This window comes from Colossoma macropomum, unplaced genomic scaffold (assembly GCF_904425465.1).
Source record: "Colossoma macropomum unplaced genomic scaffold, Colossoma_macropomum, whole genome shotgun sequence".
Lineage (NCBI taxonomy): Eukaryota > Metazoa > Chordata > Actinopteri > Characiformes > Serrasalmidae > Colossoma > Colossoma macropomum.
Window position 1 is genome coordinate 44,991,736 of NW_023494793.1, and position 22,401 is coordinate 45,014,136.

Here is a 22,401-nt window from a genome sequence, read left to right on the forward strand (position 1 = left end):
CACAACGTCAAACCTGTTATTGCTTCTTATTTTTGTTAATTTAGGAATGTTGACACTGAAATTTCAACTTTGACCAGAATTATTATTCTGATGAAAAACCAAGGGATCAGTGTCACTTTGCTCTCTGGGTTGTATTACGTTTAGGTTTTCCCAAATTTAGTCAAAATATTTCTTAAACATTCTCCAAAATCTCCAGCATAAAAACCTACAACTTCAAGACAGTTTAATGTATATGAGCATTTTGGAACATACTTTTCTCTAAATTTGTCTCGCTGCGTTTTAGTTGACTTTTCAGACTTTCTGGACTTCCCTGACGTCTGTCTGCAAGGCAAAAACTTCTAAAGCCAAAAGTCAGGCACGGCTTCCCCTCTTACCCCAAATGTAGCCAATCAGCCGAGGTGTCTGAAGTCAGCGTCTGTGGTTTTAGCACTAGAGCTACGAGGCTACTCTGCCAGAAAAAACTAGTATATGTTGTGTTTTGGATGCTGGTATGCTGGCATAACCATACTGGGTGACCTGATAAACCAACACTAGACCAGCACTAGACCAGGATAAACCAGCTGAGACCAGCATGGAATTCACTCTGGCCTGTGCTGGTTTTCTCAGCAGGGTAATCCCTCCAATCCTACCAGGTGTTCAGGAATGTCTAATAGACGTGATTATGTGATTATCTGTCATCTATAAACAATGAATTACAGACACTATTCAGGCTTACAGACAGCTGACAGACTCAGCTATGCTAACACACATTTGTCCACATGAACACAATGCACTCTTCCTATTTTGAATACTGCATGTTCATAATAGGCTACTATGCTTTGCATTAAGATGCTACTTAACTGACGTCACACTTGTTGACATCGAATACTCAGACTGTTGGGCCTATAAGTATAGGACCACATACTTATAGGACCTATAAGGACTTATAAGTATGAAGGAAGACATACATACATACATACATCATCTAAACCGCTTATCCTTCTGGGTCGCGGTGGGGTGCTGGAGTCTATCCCAGCTGTCACTGGGCGGGAGGCAGGATACACCCTGGACAGGTCGCCAGTCCATCGCAGGGCAGACAGACAGACAGTATAAAGGAATATTCAATATATTATAATTCAAGAGTACAAAAATCAATGTGCATAAAATACAATGAGGTTAAATTAAGTTGCAATGTAAACAGTGATAATAGGTCCCATTCACTATATATGTATATATATATATATATACACATACGCACATACACACATAATATATACATTCTCAGTACTCAGCATTCTGCTCCCTGTTGAAAGGAGGTAAACATCCTTCTGGCTCTGAGGACAAAGGATCTCCTGAGTCTTTGCGTTGAGCAGCTCTGTGACAGAAACCTGCCACTGAACATGCTCCTCTCTTCATTATGATGGTGTGCAGTGGGTGACATTCATTACCCATGATAGAAAGCAGTTTGTCTAGGGTTCTTCTCTCACCATCACCAGGGAGTCTAGCTCCGTGCCGACCACTGAGCCAGCTCACCTGACCAGCTTGTCCAGCTGCAGTGCGTCTCTCTTCCTAATGCTGCCACCCCAGCACACCACAGCATAAAAAAGGAGCACTGGCGACCACGGACCGGTAAAACATCAGCAGGAGTTTCCTACAGATGATAAAGGACTCCAGCCTCCTTGGCAAATAATGACCCTTCCTGTATGGGTCTGTGTTCTCTGACCACTCCAGTTTATCAGCAGGTCCTGACCACCTCCACATCAACCCCATCAATGGAGACTGATTGTGGGAGTGGCCCAGAGATATGAAAGTCCACCACGATCTCCTTGGTCTTGGAGATTCAACTGCAGTTGGTTCAGTTGGCACCATGCAATTACGTCCTCCACAAGGCTCCTACTGTCCACTCCTAACTCACCCTACAACAGCAGAGGCGCTTCTGTGGGCACGTCTCCGAGTTGTACCTAAAGTCCACAGTGTAAAGGGTGAAGAGAAAAAAGGAAAACACTACTGACCACAGTCTCAGGTGTACAGTCCCTCAGCCTGACACACTGTAGTCTGCCAGGGAGGTGATCTGTGATCCAGATCACCAGGTGTGGATCCACTTGTATCCTGGCTAGCTGTTCTGTTAACAAGAGGGGCTGAATTGTGTTGAAGGCATGGGAGAAATAAAAAAAAATCGATGATTCTCACAGTGCCACTTCCCTTGTCCAGGTATGACTGGGTCTGGTGAAGGAGGTACAGGATGGCATCATCCACTCCTGCCTTCTCCTGGTAGGCAAACTGCGAAGGGTCCAGTGCATCTCGAACCTGGGATCTAAGGAGATGGAGGAGCAGTCGCTCCAGGGTCTTGATTATATGCGATGTTAATGCAACTGGCATGTAGTCATTAAGCACACTGGGGCGCCCCTTCTTAGTCTGAACAAATAATTATACTGGGGCGCCCCTTGTCTGGGCCGGCCGCTTTCCTGAGGCACAGTCTCCTCAGCTCTCCAATGACCTGATCTGCAGTGACGGTGTGTAGAAGGAGGCACTGCAGGGGGGCTGCTGACCTGATCTGATGTTCAAGTATACAAAAAGAGGGGAGAGTGGGCTGTGTTGTCTGGGCTGGCAGCCTGGTGTTGATGGCTGAACAGGCAGAAGTTGCACCAGCGGGCACCAGGCAGGGGCACGGTAAGGGGGTAATGGCTGAGCAGACAGCAGTTGGTAAAGCTGGAACAGGGCAGTTGAATTGGTTACAGGAGAGGTTCAATTCATTTAATCTCTCCAGATTACCATTTGCAACACTCCCGTTCACCTGCATACAGCCTGTAATGGTCTTCATACCACACCAGACCTCCCTCATATCACTCTTCCTCAACGTCCACTCAAACTTTCTCCTGTAGGACTCCTCAGCCTCCTGCAAACAGAACTTAAGCTCCCTCTGAGCACTCCTAAGCTTCTCCTGATCCTTGTCTTTAAAGGCCCTCTTCTTTCTATTGAGGAGGTCCTTGATGTCGCTGGTTATCCAGGGCTTGTTGTTAGCAAAGCAGTGTACGGTTTTCACAGGAACATCAATGTCCATGAAGAAGTTCAGGTAGTCTGTTATGCAGTGTGTGATCCCCTCGATATCCTCGCCATATGATTCCTGCTGCACACTGCAGTCAGTGGTCACACAGCAGTCCCTAAGAGTCTCTTCAGCATCAAGAGACCATTTCCTGAACGTGGGTGTTGTCATGGGTTGCCTTTGAACATGAGGCTTATACTGGGGCTGTAGGTAGACAAGGTTGTCTGATTTTCCTAGTGGGGTCGAGGGGGTGGCAGTACATGCATCCCTCAGATTAGCATAAAGAAGATCAATTGTTCTTTTTATCCTAATATGGCAGCCTACATGCTGATAAACACAGTGAGCATCAACCCCAGAGTGAAATGATCAAAATCACCAGATATAGATGCCTCAGGGTGTTGTGTTTGCAGCCTGTTACACAATGGTTTGTGAGGACTCCCTGGGCATGTAGTAGGGTCATAAACTTACTGCAGTTGAATGTCCCTACAGCAGGTCACTGCCTTGATTGTCACATGCCCTGGGTTGCACCATCTTGTGTTTACAAACATTGAAAATCCCCCACCTTTGCTTTTGCTGCTTAGCTTAGAGTCCCTGTCAGCTCTCACGGTTGTGAATGCGGGAACGTCCACATTAGCATCAGGAGTGTTATGAGTCAGCGACATCTCCATAAGACACAGAGGTCTGCATTCCCGGTATGTTCTCTGATTTCCAACCAGAGCCGCAAGCTTGTTGTCTTGTTAGCCAGCAAGTTCACCTTCCCTATCATCACCGATGGAATAGAGGGCTTCAGACTTATGGCTCAGACAGATGGCTTACGCTTAGCACCGGCTCTGCGTCCTCAGTTCCTCTGGAATAGGGTGCCTTGTGTTGGTGTGAGCCTTTGTTCGAAGTGTAAGTAGCTCTTCTCTTGTGTAAACAAAGTTCCTGCTGCTCTCTTGCGTAAAAGGAAACTGTATCCATATGATACACAAACAGCACACAAAACACACAGTAGATAAAACAGGAAAGTTAAGCTACAACAAATAAAACAAGTTAAAAATTACTACACAGAGCTACTGGGTTGGCTGCCCCTCGCCTCGGCGCCATGTTGTTCAGACTCACTAACGGTGTGCTAGTCAGAAATGTGTAGGTGTTTGGACCCCGTTAGTTATTAAAGCATCCTGACAGATAAATAAAGCCATATTAAGCTGTTCTTCATGGCTGCAGCTACAACAGCAACAGGAAACTGAACGCTGTGAGCTTTTACAGCGTCCCGGCTGTCCGACGCCGTGAGGGGAAAGAGGCTGAATAGCTGATCCAGCTGAGGAGAAAATCTTCAACAGAGAGAACAAACAGGAGGAGCAACTACCAGATTCTGATCTCATCAGTCTGACACAGCTGGACAGTCAGGAGGAGCTCTGGAACTCTGACCATCTCACAATCATTTACTATTGATAACTGACATTAATTGATGATTGACTTTTTCAATCTATTTATGTTTCTTCCCAGATAGCAAACGGTCATTAAACTCATGTTAAATAAACGTTCACCTCCCCATTGCTATGCTATGCTATTTACTAGATGTTTGCCATTGTATCCCAGGTGTTTGCTAAGGTATTGCTATACTATCTCAGGTGGTTGCTAAAGTGTTACTAGGTGGTTGCTGTGGTATCCCAGGTGGTTGCCATGGTGTAAGGTGCTGGTACGCCATGTATGCTATTCCAGGTGATTGCTAAAGTGTGCCGTAAGGTGGTTGCTATGGTTGTTGTTATGTTATGGGTGGTTGCTATAAGTGCTTGCATTTTGCTTTCGGAAGAAAACTTCGTGTCTCCATTTTTGATGTTTTTCAGTTTTTGACATAATCTGAAAATGCCTGTTGCCCTTTACACTGTGTGTAAATTTCATGATGAATGGACCAAAAGAAACGGCCCAAAATGATTTTGGTTCCATTGACATTAAAAGTACTGTATGTTTTTTCCTTCTCCTGTAAAGTTACCATTTTGGAGTTACGAGTTTTTCTTCCGACAACAGCGATAATCAGGATTTAAACATAACTGTTAATTTGTTACAAATCAACATCTTCTATTAAACTGACCTTTTCTTCATATGTTGATTTGGAAGTCATATCCGACACTGACTGCTCATACACAGTATGCTGTAGCGCTCCACGACTGGCTGCAGACTTGGAAGTGTGGCCAGGTGCAGAGCATCCGAGGAAGGGCTGGATTCGCAGTAAGAGGGACTAAGAGTGTGTAAATAAGTTATTGTAGTTAGCTTAGCGATTTGTCCCCAACTGCTATGTCAATAAAAGAGCGATGCCTTCCGTGTCTCCTTCTTCTGCACCGACGCCACAATACTGAGGAAATGTCAACAGTGCGGCCGCGAGGCGCTTCTTCCAGACTTTGCGAACTCTATCTATTAGCCTACTTGTCAAACTTCCCTAAACACTTGTAGTGGACGAGCCAGAAATCTGATATTCAGGGAGCTGTGTGTGCCGTCCTGCAGAGATACACCTGCTCGAGTGACATTTGCCACTGAAAACATCAATCTGGAATGATTGAGCGTATTAGCATCTCATTTCATGTATAATGCATCAGGCCAAGATGTTTGAATGTCATCCTCAGTCAGACGGCTACAAATTTGGCAGGAGTTTGATTAGCATAAGCCGAAATGATAAGGAGGAATCAGCTTGGCGCCTCGTCAGGCTACATGCCAGCACACGCTAAGCAAACCTGCGGTGCCAGTCCTGCGCGGATAAACGCTCAGAGTCTCGGCTGATGCGCAGCGAGGTTTAATCAGTCGACTCGCTGCTCCGCTTCAACTTCACAGATATTTATTGGTTTAATTTCGGTAATAAAAAGCTTGACATTTGGAACAGATGAGCTTTCCATGTCCTCTCAGCTCCAGATGATATTAGCTTGCTGCAATCAAACGATGGCACTGCTAAAGGCAAATAAAGCCTGCAGGGAGGAAACCTGAGCGATTTATTGTTTTCATATTAAACTGCAGTTTGAAAGAGTGAAGGTTTTAAATAAAAGGAGATTCCAACCAGAAAAGCCAGCTAATAACATCGAAATGTTAAAAAAGCAGCTATACATTGTTGTTCTGGTTGCTAAGGTGTTGCTAGGCAGTTGCTATGGCATTCCAAGCGGTTGCTAAGCAGTTACTAAGCCATTGCTATGGTATCTCAGGTGGTTGCTAAAGTATTGCTAGACTGTTGCTTGGCTGTTGCACTGGCATCCAAGGTAGTTACTAACATGTTGCTATGTGGTTTCTATGGTATTCCAGGTGGTTGTTAAGCTGTTGCTAAACCACTGCTATGCTATCCCACATGGTTGCTGAGGTGTTGCTAGGCTGTTGCTATTGTGTCTCAGGTGGTTGCTAAGGTCATGCTAGGCCATGATATGTCAATTTTTATTAATTGTAACAATAATTAATTGTAACAATAGTAGAACCCTTGTTGGTGCTATATAGAACAACGTACATTCTCCATCAATCTGAAGAACGATTTCACTATGTAAGGAACCATTTAAGCATTCAAACCTGTTTTTGAGTGTTCATGGTTCCGTGTAGAACGACTGTCTTTACTAAAGAACCTTTGAAGAACCTTCTTTTTTAAGAGTGTAGTGAAGCGAATGCTGATGTCCTGTTCTCAGTGACGCACGGTGACTGTGTCAGTGACATTCAGTATTGATCTGTGCAGGTGTGCAGTCTCAGGTAGGACTGTGAGCCTGTGGCTGATTAATGCCACTCTTTCCTGCCCCCCCGCCACCACCCCACCGACCACCCCCCCCTTCGAAGTCCCACAGGTCGGGACATTTAGCCCCGGAGTCTGAGAGGCCCCGCCAGCCGCCAGATCGATGCAGCTTCAGCTCATCAATAGCTCAGTTTAACACTATGATGAGCTCCGACACTCAGACGTTCAGCTTGGAGAAACGTGGTGTGAGGAAAGTCTGCCAGCTGCACTTCCTCTCTGAACACTGACACAGGCAAATGGTTTAAAGAGCCCATTTCCTGCATTTTTCCTAAAGTATTAATTTATGCAAAACTGTCATTTTATTAAACAGGTAATATTTTGTAGGTTTTATGCATCAAAACAATTGTTCAAATTCATTTTTAGAAGATCCCTTAAAATGAAAATGGTTTTCAAATGCGTTCGTTACTGTGCCTTTAAGACTGATATATGCAAATGAGCTCTGTTCTAATTGGCTGCCCTGCATTGTTTCTCATTCAAATAAATACATAAATAAATAAATAAAGTGGTCAGTGTAAAAGGGTGGGGCTAAACGGCTGTAAATGTGGACATTTGTCAATGTGCTGTTTTTTGTGACATCACAAAAACAGGTAATTCCGAAGTTATCCGCTGCCTTTGCGGCCCCATTCAAGGTCAGTCCACTTTTACTGAGAGAGAGAGAGAGAGAGAGAGAGAGAGAGAGGGAGAGAAAGGGAGAGGGAGAGAGAGAGAGGGAGAGAAAGGGAGAGGAGAGAGAGAGAGAGAGAGAGAGAGAGAGAGAGAGAGAGAGAGAGAGAGGGAGAGGGAGAGAGAGAGGGAGGGATAGAGAGAGAGACAGAGAGAGAGAGAGAGAGAGAGAGAGAGAGAGAGAGACTGTTCAGCGGGTTTAAGATTTTTAAAGCAGTGCTGTAGCTCCATCTAGTGGAAGACAGTAGTTTTACAACCCGGTGCTCAAAACACCGCGTTGCTTTCTAAAAATACTTAAATTGCAGTTTCGCAAAGATGTAATTTATATAATATGCAGAGGCTTATTTTTAGTGTTTATGAGTGAAATATTTTATTATCTCTTACTTACATAGAGAGAACTACAAGACCCTGAGGTGAGTAGGGTGGGGCTTTTAATTTGGAAAACAGTACTTTTCAATATGAGAGAGAGAAAGAGAGAGAGAGAGAGAGAGACCGAGAGAGAGAGAGAGAGAGAGAGAGACAGAGAGAGAGAGAGGAAAAAAACTATAAGAACAAAGTGAACGAGGAGGGACCTTTAATTTGACATCGTGTCCGGAAACCCCCTTTGGTGAAACGCTACAAAAAATTAAACAACTAAAGACGACACTTTTTTTCAAATTGAATACATAATTACATAAATTAATAATTTACCTGTAATAATTTAACATTTAATTATGGTTTATCTCGCTGCGCTCGCGCTTCGTGTTTCTCATTTTTATTTACTTTATTATTTGTATTTTATTTTGAAACTCAGGGAGGGGGTCACTTCCGTCCTGTGCTGCTGCTGGTCTGAGCCGCGTGTGAGGGTTTGTTCGGGTTAAGTCGCAGATCTGTCCTCGCGCTGGTTTAAAGGACTCGTCTGCAGGTAAAGTCTCTTCATATTTGCCCTGTTTTTCCTGAGGGTCAATGGCCGCGCGGCGCGGACTCTGCTGGCCAGCTCTCTGAGTCCGAGCCTCCTGTAGCGGTTCAGCCCATTCACTGGACATTAAACCACGGACTTCAGCCCGACCGACCCATCACAGCTGTGCGGGCTGTAGAGCTGATTTATGTTCAGAAAGATCTGAAGTTAAACTGAACGTTACTCTGCTGTTGTGGTGACTTTAAATCCATATTAATAACCTGAATATAGAAATAACGCAGAAAATCGACGTCTGTATGTTTTTTGTTCTATTCCTAAATTAACCAACAAGAAAATATGATCGTTCTTCTTTTTATTTTTATTTTTATTATTTTATTTATTGTGGCTTTTGGTCGCTCGTATAAAAACAGCAGCGACTTCACTTCACAGTATTGTGGGTTTTTTTGTGAAACAGCCTTTTTGATGCTTTTGTATTGTGAAGATGGATGTCATGTTACATTTTAATGAATATATATATATCACATAATATTATAATACACTTTTATTTTGGTAATAAGTCTTTTGTCAGTGGTGTTACAGACACAGCAAATGTCAATTTAACAAAAAAGGATTTTTAATTTATTTGTTTGGAATTAAATGGAAGAAAGACCAACACTGTTTGTAACATACGGTACGTTTTACAGCTCCATGTGTCGCAGAAAGATTGTCTCAGCAGTGTTTTTAGTGCTGGGCAATATGGCAATATATATCATTATCATATATCATACATACTACAGCACACATATGTAAATATAGCTAATATGGTTCAGTTTTACTAGATTTATTGCCAAATATTGTATAAAAATCACTGTGTTCAGTTTTTGAAAGTATTTTTTAAAATGTAGCACCACTAGCTCTTTTTTCTCTGGTCCAGCTGATCAGATATATAAAAAAAAATTGTATATCATGATTTTTTAAAATTATCGAGATATCATATGTTTGTCATATCTAGTTTTACTAATGTTAAACGATTTTAAAGTTGAAATAAAATAACAGGAATGCAGTATATGTGATTTTTCACACAAAGTGAGTTTGAGACTGAAGTGTCAGTGGACTGTATGTTGTATAATCAACAAAGGAAGTGCTGCGTTTCTTTTGTTATATATACTCTGTATATGAGCTCAGTGACCATTAAGTAAATGTAAAATATCCCAGACTGAAGGCCACCAATAAATTTACATCAGATTTTTTTGTTTTTCTTGAAATTTCAGTTCTCCAAACTTGCCTGAGCACAAAACTGAAGAAACCTCATAGTGGTCAATTAGTTAAAGCGGAATTATTTTAATTTCTGCATAATTAAGTGGTTAAAATTTACTTACTGAGAAAACTTCATCTTCAAAAGTCATCAGGCAGTGAATTCATAACCATTTCATGTAGGAACTTTCTGTGAGGGAGCTTTTAGAGGTGGACATCTGGTTCCTATCACCACCACTGTGAACAGTTCTGACTCGGTAAGTTTATCTAGAACAGAGCGTTTCACACCAAACCGCTCTGAACCTCTCTGTTTACATCTTAACCAATTAATTATGTAGAGAATTTGAAAAATTGGTGGAGTTCCCCTTTAGGTTCTGAGTTAGTGTGTGCATGATGCCCCGTGATGAGCTGCTGTAAAATTCCATCGGTTCACACTGTGGTTGTGTGTTTAGTGTTGTTAGTGCATTTAAACTGTGTTTTGAGAGTTTTCCTGCTGTGGCTGGACTTTAAAGCTCCCTCTTCGTCTTTAACTGTCCAGGCTTTTCCTCACGCTGTGCTCAGGATCGTATTAGGAGCGGAACGTACACAGCGATGAGCTCGAGCAGGAGGAATCCTCCCAGGTCCAGGCCGGGACCCGTCGCAGACGGCAGGGTCGGCTCTGGGTCGGATCCTGACGTGTTCACAGCAGGAACCGAGGAAGGTTCTGGAACCCTGGGGAGGCTGATGGAGCTGCCGGTGGTGCGGTTGTCACGGCAGCAGCTGAAGCGCCTGGAGGAGCATCACTACAGCAGCTCGGGGAAGTCCCTCCTGGAGCCCCTCATGCAGCCGTTCTGGTGCTGGCTGGTGGAGCAGCTGCCTCTGTGGATGGCCCCGAACCTCATCACCATCGTGGGGCTCGCCATCAACGCCATCACCACCCTGATCCTCGTCTACCACTGTCCCACAGCCACGGAGCAGGTAGCGCTGACCGCTGTCTTCTAGGGATGAGGTCAAATTCTGAGTGTGTGTTGATTTTGAGTGTAAATAAGTTACACATCCACTACAGAGACTCACTACTGCACACTCTAATACACACCTGCTGTTTATGTACTGGATTTAACATATTTGGGGGAAAATAAAACAGAAGATGTTTTATATTTTATGTTATTTTGTTCTAAAGTGATAAATCAACCAAATAAATAGAACAAAAGTATTTGGTAAAACTTTTTAGTGATAAATTTATAAAATACCTGTTACTTTGTTATTTATTACAATCTTAAAAATGTGTCTTTAAGGGTTCTCTAATAAAGACAGTGGTTCTGTATAGAGCTATGAACATTGAAAGAACCATCTGCATGCTTAAATGTTTCTCTGCATGGTGAAATGGTTCTTCAGATTGATGGAGAATGTGTTGTATATGGTTCTATACAGCACCAAAAAGGGTTCTGCTGTTGTTACAAAACCATAAATGACCTCAACAAACGCTCCTGTACGCTGGAACAGGAGATATTGGTCCATAAACGACCTCAACAAACGCTCCTGTACGCTAGAACAGGAGATATTAGTCCATAAACAACCTCAGTGAATGCTTTTATCACCCGCTGTGTGCACACAGGGTTACTGATGTTCTAGTGTTTCCTCTCCTCAGGCTCCCACCTGGACGTACCTGGCCTGTGCGTTGGGTCTTTTTATCTACCAATCACTGGATGCCATTGACGGTAAACAAGCCCGACGGACCAGCAGCAGCACTCCGCTCGGAGAACTCTTCGACCACGGCTGCGACTCGCTCTCCACCGGTGAGTCCGAATGTGCCGTCAGCTTTGACCAGAAGTCACAGATCCTGTTATTTATCACATTTTTGGTTTATGCCGGTTTGGTGATTATATTCAGTATTTGTCATGATACGCTGACGTGATAAACACAGGAGTGGACGCCGAGCGTCTGTGAGTCGGCGTAGCGGTGATGATGTGTGCTGTGTTCTGTCCTGCGTCTGTTCAGTGTTTGTAGTGTTGGGAACGTGTATGGCTGTTCAGCTGGGGACGAATCCGGACTGGATGTTTTTCTGCTGTTTCGCGGGAATCTTCATGTTCTACTGCGCTCACTGGCAGACCTACGTCTCCGGAACGCTGCGCTTCGGCATGTGAGTCCGACCGTCTGTTCTCCACACGTTCTCAGCTGCTTTAATATCAGTTTGGGTTTTATCCACGTTTATACGTTCATTCAGCTGGAGCACTTATTACCCATAATATTCTGATGATGATCGCTTTTGGGAGGAAACTTCAAGTTCATTGATGTGACGGTTTGCAATGAAATGACAAAACCATAATTAACCCAGCAAAGATTTTTGAAGCGTATTGACCAACATATTTGAGTGTACTCGCTTGATTTTATTAGATTTGTTGTTGTAATGATAACAAATAAAAACTGAAGCTGTCCCAGTGAATGGGCGGGGCTAAACTGTTGTAGGCTGAATGGGCGGGGCTAAGTCACAGCTTTTATTTCTCTCGTGTTGATACTTTGCAGCTGTAAACAGTGAATCATTTTTAACGAAAATACTGGGGTTGTAAATGGATATTGATGGTTGAAACTCTGGATGATTTAATATCAGCTGTTGTTTATTTGTGTTTGTTTGTGTTTATTTTTGCATGAGTTAATGATTATTTTTGCATGAGTTTAATGTTTAGAGTTTAATGTTTGGAGTTTAATCCTCCTCTGAATCGCTCCGTCTCCTCCTGAGCAGAATCGATGTGACTGAGGTGCAAATCTTCATTATAAGCTTGTACTTGCTGGCTGCCGTCGGAGGAACAGCCTTTTGGCAATATGTGGTAATCATCTTTTAACATGCATAATCAACACGAATGCTTTGAATTAATTAACTAATTGTGGGAATTTCTAAAATAGATAACGTGGTGTTATTTGTATGTATGATGCAGTAATTGGTATTGTGCTGTTCTGTGATGATGCAGCACCTTTAGGAACTTTATACTGAAGTGCAGGTGTGAGATTTATATCCTGACAATAGAATTAAAGCGATAGTTTGGCAACAAATCTAATTCTCCAGATGAGAGATTGATAGATGGATAGAATAATACCTACCGATAGATAGATAGATAGATAGATAGATAGATAGATGATGGAAGCATGGATGGATAGATAGATGGATGGACAGACAGACAGATAGATAAGTAGAGAGGCAGACAGGCAGGCTGGCAGATAGACAGATATATGATGGAAGAATAGATGGATAGATAGATGGACGGGCGGACCGACAGACAGATAGATAGATAGATAGCTGGATGGATAGATAGATAGATAGATAGATAGACAGATAGACAAGTAGACAGATAGACAAATAGATGGATTAATTGAATAACAGACAGATACATGTACAGATGATAGAGGGACGCTGTGAAAAATGTAAATAAAAACAAAATGCAATTATGTGCAAATCATTTAAACCCTGTATTTAATTGTAAATACTACAAAGACAACAAATCAAATGTTGAAACTGAGAAAAGAAGTTTTTTAAAAAAATATTTGCCCATTTTGAATTTTATGCCTACAACACGTTCCAAAAAAGTTGGGACGGGGGAACAAAAGGCTGGTAAAGCTGTGTAATGCTAAAAAACACCTGGTGGTTAATTGGGAACAGGTCAGTAACATGATTGGGTATAAAAGAGCATCTCAGAGAGGCGGAGTCTTTCAGAAGTAAAGATGAGGAGGGGTTCACCACTCTGTGAAAGACTGCACCATCAAATGGTGCAACAGTTCAAGAAAAACGTTTCTCAACATAAAACAGCAAAGAACTTCTGCTTTTCATCATCTACGGTACAAAATATCATTAAAAGACTCAGAGAATCTGGAGAAATCTCTGTATGTAAGGGACAAGGCCAAAAAACAGTATTTGCTGGCCGTGATCTTTGGGCCCTCAGACAGCACTGCATTAAAAACAGACATGATTCTGTAGTGGAAATCACTGCATGGGCTCAGAAACACTTCTGAAAACCACTGTCTGTGAAATCAGTTCATCACTGCATCCACAAATGAAAGTTAAAACTCTAAAATGCAAAGAAGAAACCAAATATAAACAGGATCCAGAAACACTGCCACCCTCTCTGGGCCTGAGCTCATTTAAAATGGACTGAGAGGAAGTGGAAAAGTGTCCTGTGGTCCGACGAATCAACGTTTGAAATTCTTTTTGGAAATCATGGACACTGTGTCCTCCGGGCTAAAGACCACTCAGCTTGTTATCAGTGTACAGTTCTAAAGCCAGTATTCATGATGGTGTAGGGGGGCATTAGTGCACATGGCATGGGTGACGTGCTCATCTGTGAAGGCACCATTAATGCTGAACAATATATATACATGTTTTGGCAACATATGCTGCCATCCAGACGACGTCTTTTTCAGGGAAGGCCTTGATTATTTCAGTAAGACGATGTCAAACCACATTCTGCATGTATAACAGCAGCACTGCTCCGTATTAAGAGTCAAGGTGCTAAATTGACCTGCCTGCAGTCCAGACTGGTCACCACTCAAAACATTTTGCACAGTATAAAATGAAAAATATGACCAATGAGCATATTGTTGGCATCAAATTCAAAATAGGCAGATATTTTTCAAAAAAACATACATTTCTCAATTTCAACATTTGATTTGTTGTCTTTGTAGTATTTTCCTTTAAAATATGGTTTAAATGATTTGTGTTTCATTGCATTATATTTTTATTTACATTCTGCACAGCCTCCCAACTTTTTTGGAAATGGGGTTGTAAACAGACTCATGTTAATGTACAGCATGTATTGATTGATCACGTACAGCAATCAGGTTTTCTATGTTAAAGGCTGATATCAGTGTGTTTTTATCAGATTCCGGTTCTGAACATCCAGTTTAAAATAATTCCCGCGATCTTCACTCTGCTGGGGGCCGTCTTCTCCTGTACGAACTACTTCCAGGTCATTTTCTCAGGTGGAATGGGCAAAAACGGATCCACCGTCGCAGTAAGTCTCGCCGAACCTGCCGGTGAACGCTGTGTTCTACGTTCACGTTTTACTGATCTGACTGTGTTTTTATGTCTGTGATGTGATATCGCGATTGTGTAGACAGTGAAACTCGCAGTACTGCAGTAACAAAACGGATCCAGTTCATACACTAATTTATCATCAGTTATGCACGTCTTGGGTTAATTATCAGTTAATTGGAGCCGTTGGAGAATGAAAACATTACCTTTGTTCATTTATTCATTTATTCTCTATTCTGCTTTATACGTGTTTTTACTTGGGTAATAAACCGGTTCTGATTCTGATACTGATTCTTATTCTTATATTGATTCTTATTCAAATTCTAATGCAGATTCTGGCTCTGATTCTGATGCTGATTTTTATTCTGATTCAGATTCTTATACTTTTACAGATGCTGACTCTGTTACTGACTCTGATTCTGACCCTGTTTTGATATTGATTCTTATTCTGGTACTGATTCTGATGCTGATACTGACTCTGATTCAGAGTATGATTAACAATAATTATTCTAGTTCTGATTCTGATATTGATTCTTGTTCTGGAACTGATTCTTATTCTAACTCTGATTCCTTTCTTGATTCTGCTGATGATTCTGACTGTTCTGATTCTGATACTGATTCAGAGTGCATTTACTCTGAGTTCTGATTCTAACTCTGACTCTTGAAGTTCTGACTGTGATTCTGATGATTCTGACCGTTATAATGATTCTTACTCTGATACTGATTCAGATTCTGAGCGTTTAGACTCTGAGTTCTGATTCTGTTCACCTCAGTGTTGGTTCTCCTCTCTGTGTTCCTCCAGGGGACGAGCGTTCTCTCTCCAGCCTTCCACATCGTAGCGATCGTCTCTCTGGCTCTGCTGATCTACAAGACGTCGTCTGAGCAGCTGTTCCAGAAACATCCCTGCCTCTACATTTTAGCATTCGGCTTCGCCTCCGCCAAGCTAACCAACCGACTGGTGGTAAGACGGAGACAGCAGAATAATCATGTTCATCACATTGACTTCGGTTATGCTGTTGTTGATTGCGGTAGTGGGCGGTACACCGGCCAGAATAATTTCTCTGGTGTGAGTTTTGTCATAACCGTTATAACGATACGCCACAAATCCACAGTATATATATATGTATCATGAATATTTCTTGACGTTTGGTGATTTGATGTTTTTTCCATATCACCCACCTCAATGTACTGATCTAATGAGCCCTGTTGAACATTCTAGAGAACATAGGTGTCGAAATACATCACTAACGGTGAAATTTCTGACACAGTTGTGTTTACAAAGTTGTTTGGTTCTCAGAGTTTAACCCTTTGCTGTGTGTGCCGTAATTAGACCCAGTGCTCTCAGTAGATGCCCTTTTTGGCACACAGGAGTTAAATTAAAGTGGGCTAGAATTATTGATCAGAGGCCTTCAACAAAGATGTTCACCAAGTTTTGTTCAGATTGACCTTAAGCTTAAAGTGTAATCTTTGAATTAGTGAAAATAGCAGACAAGGAGTCAAATTTCTAACAGAACATGTATTTGCGAAGTTATTGAGGTCAGAAAACTGAATCACAGGTGCCGTGTTTATCTGTAGACCTCATAATATCATAATAGGATTTTAAAATATTTTAAGTGTTTTTGAGTGCTATACCGCCCCCCGAAGGCCAGTCTGGACCAAATTTTGAAATGATTAGACCAACTACTGATGAGTTCTAGCAGTTTATGTTTAGAAATTCAGTGGCTGCAATGATTAATTGATTCGATTCCCAAACACAAAAGCGGGGCGGGTTGTGCACTTTAATTTCTCCACTTGCTCCGATCAGTCAGAAATAGTTCCTATAGAAATACAGATTTTTGGTGTCACCTGTAATAAATACTGGAATAAACTTTTAAGAGTTGAAATAAAAAGCAGTTAGTGTTTTGTATGTGTTTGTGTAATATAAAGCACTGCATAAGCACTGAGTGCTGTTATGATAATTGTTTGTGGTGTATGTTTATTATGCATTACTGTACAAAGCTGTGCGTTTCTTTGCTTTCTAATAAGAATCATCATACACTTCATATCCTAAACCTTTTAAATCCCACCACATATTCCACATGTTCTGATGTTTTCGTCAGTCAGCTGTACCTGTAGGAACATTTTAATGTTTATCTGTGTCTCTTTTGTGTTTAGGTGGCTCACATGACTAAAAGTGAGATGCATCGTAACGACCTGGCGTTTCTGAGTCCGCTGCTGCTGCTCCTCAATCAGTATTTCAGCTACTTCAGTGAACTTCTCGTCCTCGGGGTGGCGCTGGTGAGTGCTGGTGCACAAATACAATATAATGCAGCATGCACATGGCTTAGAGGGGAATGATCAGACTGCTGGAAGTTTTAGTTGTTAATGTCATGTTTTAGTTTGTTGTGAGCAGACTTTCTTAACTCATTTTAAAATGCATAGGTAGAAATAATTTAGAAATAATTTAAATCCAGGCAATATGTCTAATATTATTTTATAAGTTGGATATATTGTGCTATTCCACTGGCAGATAATTGTTCTTGATTCACGCTTATCTGTCAATAGAATTAGACACTGTCTTGAGATGAAATAACTTGAATAATAACTGAATAATCCAAAATAAGTTGAGTAATCTCACAATATCGTACAATAATTCTCACGATAAGAAATGTTGGACTCACTGACTTATTTTCTGCAATGCGTCCTGAATGTGATGTGATATGCAGCAGCACTAGATCTGTTTTTATGCTCAGAGTGTATATAAACTTTCTCGTTAAGCAGTTTTTGTATCGTCATCGTCTCAGAATCTAATAACAAATAATGAAGCTCCAGCATCAAACTGGAAGTGTTGCTATACAGTGAGATGCTGATCTTCTGACTCTTTTGTATTGTGTGAATGTTATTCAAACAAGTTTACTTACACAGCATATTTCATACATAAAGGCAGTTCATTGTGCTTTATATAAATAAAAGCAAAAGGAACATCCGAAGGAAAAATACAGGGTGCCTAAAGATGCACCAAAATTTCGACTTTCGCTCGAAAGAGAAAATCTGAGCTGAAAAAAGCTAAAGATTAAACAGACCTACAATGAAGTGTCGAAATGTTAGACTTTACAAACATTTTTATCGGTAATGAAAATGAGAAACAGTGATTTTAAAAATGCTGTATGTTTCTTTACTGTCCTGTGCCGAACAGCGTGTGGTTCCCGTAGCAGGTCAGTCAGACGGAGCGTTTCGTACAGTGTGAGTTTATAAATCGTAGCTTTGTCTGAACACGATGATCTATTCAAACGGACAGTGAGAGTCACCAAAGAACAAGATCTCTAACATCACACAGTGTCTGTCTGGCTTTAGAGGACATTCAGCTACAGCTCAACCAGCCAATCAGTCGACTCCAACAAGTTGGAAAACTGGAAGTGTGAGCTCCTCAGATGCGTCAGCCTCGGATGTGATTCCTGCTGTCGCTGTGCTGCTGCTGAAAGAGACAGATGAGGATCAAAACTATGAAACCTACTTTACTCACAGCTGTACAGAAGAGCTTTTCTGATGGGGAACTAAACCTCCACTGCAGCGCTGCTCGATCAGAGATCACTGATGTAGCAGAGCGAGTACACAGTAAAAACACAGTATCAGTGCATCCCTAATTTAGATTGCTGGGCTGTTTAAGGCTACCTACTTTTGAAGTGTGGATCACTGAAAATTAGAAAGTAACTATAACTCAAATTTATAGGTATTTTGTAAGGGCCCAGTCTGCTGGCAGCTGGCGGCGGCAAAGTGCCATAAGTTCAGGGAACTCCAATTCCCAGACGCCCTCAGGCTGATTAGGCCCAACCTGGCACACCTGTGGACTCCTCTACTTAAGGTTGTGGCAAACAGCAGCCCTTTGTCACACCTTTGTAGAGGGGTGACCGGTACAGTACTTAGCCCAGGTGGGTATTTAAACAAAAAGAAAAGGAAAGAATAAAGAAAAGAAAAGAGGGCTGGAAAAACAAAAAAGAGAAATTGTCCCCAAACTACTTAAAAGCCCAGAAAGAAGGCTTGAGCTACAAACGGCTCCAAGCCAAACAAAAGTGTTTGCTCCACAAAGAGCAAACAGGTGAAACATAAAGTCTGCCTTCCTCTCATCACAGAGGAAGTGTCTTTCTGTTTTCTGATCATCTTTTATTTCACTTTTCTATCTCAGCCTTTGTTTGAGCGCTGCTTTCAGCGTCCCCCTTGTTTGCCTTTTTCCCCGCCATTTTTTTAATTCCCATTCGTGGAGGTGTTTTTCCCGTTACTGCCTGTGCTTCCCGGTGGTGCAGCGGGACTCCTCGTTCGAGTTGGGCTCTGAGCCACCTCAACCCCAACGTGCACAATCACTAAATTCACACTCCATCATCTCAATAAATTCATTTAAGACCCTTTCGCACGGGTTTTTCTCTCTGTACTTGGGTCCGCCTCCCTGCTGTCCCGTAACATATTTAAGCTTGAGCCTGCTAAGTAATATTACTTAATTGTTTCAAGACAGTAAGTTTGCATGTTTTTTTTCAGCTAATTTGAGTTTACAGCTCATTTGAATCTGCTCTTCTGTTTTCCAGGTGGTGTCTGGTTGTGATCTGGTGTTCTACTGCGTGAATGTCTGCAATCAGATCGCCGCTCACCTAAACATCAGCGTCTTCAAGCTCCGCCAACCAGAGTCCCGTAAACAGGACCACCGCAACCACCATTAACACCCACCTTCTCACTCCCTCGTTCACTCCCTCACCCCCTCCCTCACTCCGTCCCCCTGCAGGTCAGTTACTGCAGCGAATGTAACCAACGCCGAACCCAAACACTGTCCGAATTGCACACAGCTCTTCAGCTGTACGAGTCTGGAGTTGTAGATTCCGTGCGCAGCGATTTTATAGACTGAGGGAATTAACTGCTGCGGAGTTTTACACTCTGGTTGCTTTGTTGTGACGTTCAGTTCTCAGTGTGATTATTAATTTAATATTTTCTAGCCAAAGCTTTTTGTTTGTGGTTTGTTTTTAACAGTTGTGAAGAACCTAACAGAGGAACAAGTTACTCAAACGTCGCTCAACACAACAGCCAGTCAGAAATTCTCCCATAATTCAGTGAAATGTAAACAGAGAGATTCAGAGTGGTTTGGTGTGAAATGGTTCAGATGTCTTTACATTGGTGGTGATAGGAACCAGGGGTCACCATGACTACAACACAGATATAGACATTTTATTTACTATCCAGAACCACCAGTGAACCTACACGAGTCTTCTGAGTCTATATGGAATGTTGATGATGGAAAATAGTGGAAAATCTGAAATAATAAGTTTTCTTTGGGGACTATTTTGCCTCACAGCGCCCTGCATGTATCCCTCCACCATGAATGGAGTTTAAGTTCTCTAAACTATCATAAAACAGTGTCTCAGTCATCAGGCAGTGAATTCATAACCATTTCATGTAGGAACTTTCTGTGAGGGAGCTTTTAGAGGTGGACGTCTGGTTCCTATCACCACCACTGTGAACAGTTCTGTGAGTTTATCTAGAACAGAGCGTTTCACACCAAACCACTCTGAACCACTCCGATTACATCTTAAACAGTTGATTATGGGAAAATTTTGGAAAAGCAGTGGACTTCCCCTTTTAGCGTATTTTTGCTTTAAGGGTTTTTGTTTTATTTTATTTTGGTTTAGGCTGTTTTAGTTTCTCAGGCCAATCCGGGCATTGCTAACCAAACTAACTGATCTACCTGTGGAAGCCTTCCACTAAACCAGTGACCTGAAGCTTATTATAGATTGATTAGCATCTCTGTGAATGTGGCATTAGCCTAAACACTCTTGATCGAGTGTATATTAGAAATATTTCAGTAAGAAATGAATTCGCCAAAATGTTTCGCCCCAAATTTAGTCGATCAGCCAAGACATGTTTGGTGTCTGGAGTTAGCTTCTTTAGTGTTAGCAGTGGAGCTACGAGGCTAATAGCTTAAAAGTAGCTATTAGCCTCGTAGCTCCAGTAGTAGTAGTGGTATATTAGCCAATTAGATGCTTAAATCTTCGCCTCAGGTGTTCAGTGTCTCTAATAGTCCTGATTATGTTGTTTCTGACACTGTTTGGCTCACTTTTATCTATAAACATGGACTAAAATACAGAAAATTCAAGCTGCTACTGTGTTCAGCTATGCTAACGCACTTTAGCTCATGTTCATAGAGCACAGTGAGTCATAAAGAGTCAGAAACCACAGAATCAAGTCTGTTTGAGACCCTGAACACCTGAGGCGATGATAAGCATGTTAGCACCGTGCTAATTGGCTAATATAAGCTTTTAATGCTTGTTAGCTACATTAGCCTCGTAGCTCCAGCGCTAAAACTAAAGAAGCAGACTTCAAACACCGAACACGTCTCAGCTGATGGTGGTAAGTGGGGGGAAACTGGGGGAATTTGGGTTTTCCTGCACTGTTCCTTGAGTTTTTTGGTGAAGAAACAGAGAAGTGCTAGCCTGAGGCAGTTAGCTTAGCGTGGGGAGTCTTAGAGTCTTATGATGCAGCGTTTGGGCTGAACTGAGGCTCAGGCTGCAGTCAGTGTGAACCATCTTCTAACATACTAAGCGAGGGCTGGGCAATATGGTGATATTTATCATTATCATGATTAAAAAAAGTCACTATGTATTTCTGGCATATCGTAGATCCCCAACTAATAATCAATTACAGACAGCATTGTAGTCTCATTTAAGTGGATTCAGTCTAGCACAGGATGGGAAAAGTTTAATACAAATCACTGTATTCATAGTTTTTGATAGTATTTTTATATTTGGAACTTCGTATTTATTTATTTTGCTGTTATCCTGGCATATTTTGTGTCATGGAAATTATTTTTTTTTATATATTATATTTTTGCCATATTGCCCACCCCTACACTGAGCAGCTAAGGGAAATTAAAATTTCATCCTGAATCTTTCTGCAGAGCGTAAGAAGTGTTACAGTGAGTGTGCGTGAGAACGGAATGTATATTGTGAGTAATTTGTCTTGTGTGCACGGGCGCTACAGTCACGTGCAAAAGTCTGAACACCCCAGTCACAGGACATGGTGTTGTTGAAATTCTAGGTAAAAATAAGTTACATCCTCTGCTTTTGCACAGGCCTCAGTTTGTTTTATTTTTCCCCCAATATAACAAATTTAACAAATAAACAGTAATTGTACTTTAAAATATGCAGAAGTGTGTTCTCTGTAGAGGATGTGTTCACTTATTTACACTATGTCCTTTGACTGGGGGTGTTCAAACTTTTGCACATGACTGTATAGGATTTCAGTTGTTAGCAAAAGTCCCTTTACAGGCTCAGTATTATCCTTTTAGATTTTTAAAAATGTTTTTATAAATACAGGAAAGAGAGAAATGCTATATATCGCTGTCAGAACTCCTTCTATCTCCATTATTGTTGTTTTTTTATAATTTGAAATTACCAGCTGCTCATTATACTGTGTCAACATTCATGATGAAAGGGCCAAAAAAATACTCCACATTTATATTTATATATATCTGTACGCACAAACACACACACACACACACACACACACACACACACACATATTTTACCAGTCAAATGTTTGGTTACCTACTCATAGAGCAGGTTTTCTTTTATTTGTTGTAACTATGTATCACATTATTATAAATTGATGAACACATCTACACTGGAATTACATCAGCCACAAATATTGAAATATTGTCCCTCTACTAAACAGGGCTACTTAGACTCCGCGCCTCCCTCGTCACAACGCAGCTGATTGGCTGAAATGTTTTAATGAAGACGAACATTACCACTATTTAACCCTTAACAAGAAAAACATTGCAATTAAGATGATGATATAATTAAAACTCTACATTTTCCAAGTCTACATTTCAC

General features: G+C 41.5%; 1 protein-coding gene across 2 annotated transcripts; it reads left to right on the top strand.

Annotated features, from left to right (window-relative positions):
• Positions 1–7,948: 7,948 nt before the first annotated feature.
• cept1a (choline/ethanolamine phosphotransferase 1a) lies at positions 7,949–19,720 on the top strand. 2 transcript variants are annotated; one of them, XM_036579663.1, is made up of 9 exons: positions 7,949–8,325; positions 10,091–10,509; positions 11,180–11,327; positions 11,530–11,671; positions 12,272–12,356; positions 14,400–14,531; positions 15,354–15,512; positions 16,706–16,828; positions 19,108–19,720. In XM_036579663.1, the coding sequence occupies exons 2-9, from the start codon at positions 10,144–10,146 to the stop codon at positions 19,237–19,239; spliced, it is 1,287 nt and encodes a 428-aa protein (XP_036435556.1). In that variant the 5' UTR covers positions 7,949–8,325; positions 10,091–10,143; the 3' UTR covers positions 19,240–19,720. The 2 variants fall into 2 exon arrangements, with proteins under 2 accessions (XP_036435556.1, XP_036435557.1); XM_036579664.1 differs by having other exon boundaries at positions 10,114–10,509.
• The last annotated feature ends 2,681 nt before the right edge of the window (positions 19,721–22,401 follow it).

Bases quoted from the DNA above. Each gene is read 5' to 3' on its own strand.
- cept1a (XM_036579663.1), top strand. From the start codon at position 10,144: ATGAGCTCGAGCAGGAGGAATCCTCCCAGGTCCAGGCCGGGACCCGTC. The intron at 11,328-11,529 runs GTGAGTCCGAAT...GCGTCTGTTCAG, and splicing joins CTGCGACTCGCTCTCCACCG to TGTTTGTAGTGTTGGGAACG. The intron at 16,829-19,107 runs GTGAGTGCTGGT...TCTGTTTTCCAG, and splicing joins TCGTCCTCGGGGTGGCGCTG to GTGGTGTCTGGTTGTGATCT.